The 2817-nt window shown below is 34.4% G+C and overlaps 1 protein-coding gene across 2 annotated transcripts; it reads left to right on the top strand.

Annotated features, from left to right (window-relative positions):
• The first annotated feature begins 654 nt into the window (after positions 1-654).
• Positions 655-2600, top strand: LOC145123295 (putative F-box/LRR-repeat protein At5g02700). Of its 2 annotated transcripts, XM_079058511.1 has the most exons (3): positions 655-904; positions 971-2169; positions 2258-2600. In XM_079058511.1, exons 1-3 carry the CDS (start codon positions 742-744, stop codon positions 2321-2323), a joined length of 1428 nt encoding a protein of 475 aa, XP_078914637.1. In that variant the 5' UTR covers positions 655-741; the 3' UTR covers positions 2324-2600. The 2 variants fall into 2 exon arrangements, with proteins under 2 accessions (XP_078914637.1, XP_078914636.1); XM_079058510.1 differs by having other exon boundaries at positions 659-2169.
• The last annotated feature ends 217 nt before the right edge of the window (positions 2601-2817 follow it).

Genomic DNA, 2817 nt, shown 5'->3' with positions numbered 1-2817 from the left:
CAAATAAGCACCCTCACAAATATAAAATTTACAAGATATTAATTATGACTGATACTCATCCTTCATATAACTATCAGAACTATCGGTACCAGGAGTCCTTTCGAACTCCAAGGGAAATGATATTTCTAAAAAAGGTTGTACAAGGTGTCAATTTTACCTTTTGTATCCGTAACCAGAGCATCTCTTGATAATCTTCAACTGTGCATCACATATTCGCATAGGGTCACCCGTGTGAATAGCTTCCAACCAATCTTTTTTGGTACTTTTAAGGAAAAACTTATCGGAAATCCAAAAATTGTGGAACTTGAGGATAAAAGACCATCAAAACTACCGAGTGAGGAGTTAATGCATTTACTCTCTTTATTGGCGTGGAAGGAATAAGTAAGGAAAACCTCCACATCGGCTGGAAGGATAACGTTCTAAACGTTTGATATTTAACCAAATCCTCTAATAAAACTATATTATCCAAGTTAAATGACCACATGGTCAAAACAACAAAGTTTAGTGACCAATTAAAGACATAAGTGATTTCATGCAGTATCTGTAAATGGTAATTTTAAACATTGGTTAATTATGGATCATAAAACAAATATTAATATGAGAATTTGTATCATATTTTATTTTAAAAGCTGAGGGGAGTAAAGCAAAACTTGGGTTGTATAATTAGTTAATTACGCTAATTGAGTCTTGTCCATTTTTAAATAGGGGGAAAACAACGAGGGCTCTGTTGCCACCACGAAGATGTTCGAAGAAGAACCAAATCAACCTAAAATTGCCCAGGAACGGATTAAGTTTCAACAAATCCTTGAGAAGGGAGAAGAGGATGGAATCAGTGCGTTGCCCGATTCCTTGCTTCTTGAAATCCTTTCTCGTTTACCCTCCACAAAACACGCCATTAGAACAGGTACACTCTCCAAGCGATGGGCACATCTTTGGACTTTCGTACCTACTCTGTTTTTCACACCTGCAGATCTTTCCGAAAGTCATCGTCTCCGAAACCCTAACTCAAGGTATGATTTCGCATTATTGGTGGACAAAACCCTAACTCAGTGTCGACAATCGAAGCTTAAGAAATTCGAAGTGTATATCTATTACGATATCCGATTTGAATTGCAGTTCAACAACTGGATTCAACATGCTATAAGTTGTAACGTTGAAGAGCTTAAGTTGGAGTTTCTGTATACGAGAAATGAAGCTGAGTTTCGGTTAGATCAATTTTCTTTCATCAATTCTTGTTTTACTGATCTGAGATTAGTAGGCTGCAACTTGAATCCAAGTGGGGCGATTAGTTGGAAAAATCTTAAGAGTTTATGTATTTCCCATATGAATTTAGATGTAGAGATAATCGTAAATATATTATCCGGGTGTCCTCTGTTGGAAACTTTGATGTTGGAAGATTGGTTTGGTTATAGTGGGCCCGATGTTACTTCAGACGATGAATCTGAAGACGATATCATTCAAATCAATGCTTCTAATAGTTTATCACTAACTAAATGTCCCCAACTGAACCTCAAGAAATTCAAAGTTTTATCCGAGTTGGATATTACGTTTGAATCCCAACTCAACAGTTGGATTCGTTATGCTATAAGATGCAACGTTCAAAAGATTAGTTTAAGGTTCTGGAATACAATATTCGGATCTGAGTTTATGTTAGATCAAACTCTTTTCACGAGTTCATGTTTTACTAAGCTGAAATTAGATGGGTGCATTGTTAATCCAGTTGGGGCGATTAGTTGGAAAAATCTTAGGAGTTTGTCTATATGCTATTGGAGTTTAGATGATGATTTGATTGAAAATATATTATCTGGAAGTCCTGTATTGGAAACTTTGGTGTTGGATGATTGCTATGGTTATAGGCGTCTCCATATTACTTCAAAGAGTGTTAAAAACTTGGTGTTATCTAGATACCGGGATTATTATGCTAAATCTGAAGCTGATATTGTCGAAATCAATGCTCCCAATATTTTATCACTAACAATCGAAGATGATTTGGTGTTGCACATGCTTTTGTTGGTAAATGTGTCTTCTTTAGTCAAAGCTAACTTAAATTATACTTGTTCAAAGATCGACCAAACAACGCCTACAAAAGTTGAAGAAGAGATGCTTAAAGGATTAATACTGAATCTTGGCCATGTCAAGGAGCTTAAAATTGGGATTTTATGTTCTAAGGTTAATTTTCTTTTGCTTTTCCATTTTTGATAAACTTGTTTTAATCAATGATCCTAATATATTATCACTTCTGTTTTTTTGTTGGCAGGTTCTTTCTTGTTTGCAAGCTAAAGGTTTCATTTTTCCATCAAATGTGATTCTTGAAGCTATCTGATTAATGATGCTTTGAGTTCATGTTTAAGAATTTAAGTTATGGTGAATTATTTTCATCTATTTTCTGTTCTGTTTTGTATAGTAGACTAGTAGTGATGAGGCCCGTGCGTTGAACGGGTCGGTTTTTTTTTTTTTTGAAAATTGGTGGGTGACGAAAGTAGGGCATTATAACTGGTTAACTTTGAAAGTAGGACTCGAAGTGTTCTATTAAATATAGTAATTTAGCAATAATCTCCTTACATTTCTTTAGCATTTATGTCACTTCCAGTTTTGTTGAATGCATCGTATGTTTGGTGCTTGATGACGTCCCCGAAGTACCAGTTGAATAATCTAACATAGAACACAGATCTTGAAACATCAACTAATTAATAAATTATATAATTTATAGATTTAACATTAGAAAACAAAATGTAAGTTTGTTACTATTATTGGTAAGAAAGAAATTACATCGACTATATTTGGTATTTCAGTACACATAAAATGGGTACCAGTATT

The sequence above is a fragment of the Lactuca virosa genome, chromosome 7 (genome assembly GCF_052849685.1).
Source record: "Lactuca virosa cultivar CGN04683 chromosome 7, Lactuca_virosa_CGN04683_v6, whole genome shotgun sequence".
Lineage (NCBI taxonomy): Eukaryota > Viridiplantae > Streptophyta > Magnoliopsida > Asterales > Asteraceae > Lactuca > Lactuca virosa.
The sequence above is the reverse complement of the archived record's forward strand: the minus strand, read 5'-3'. Positions and strand labels throughout refer to the sequence as shown.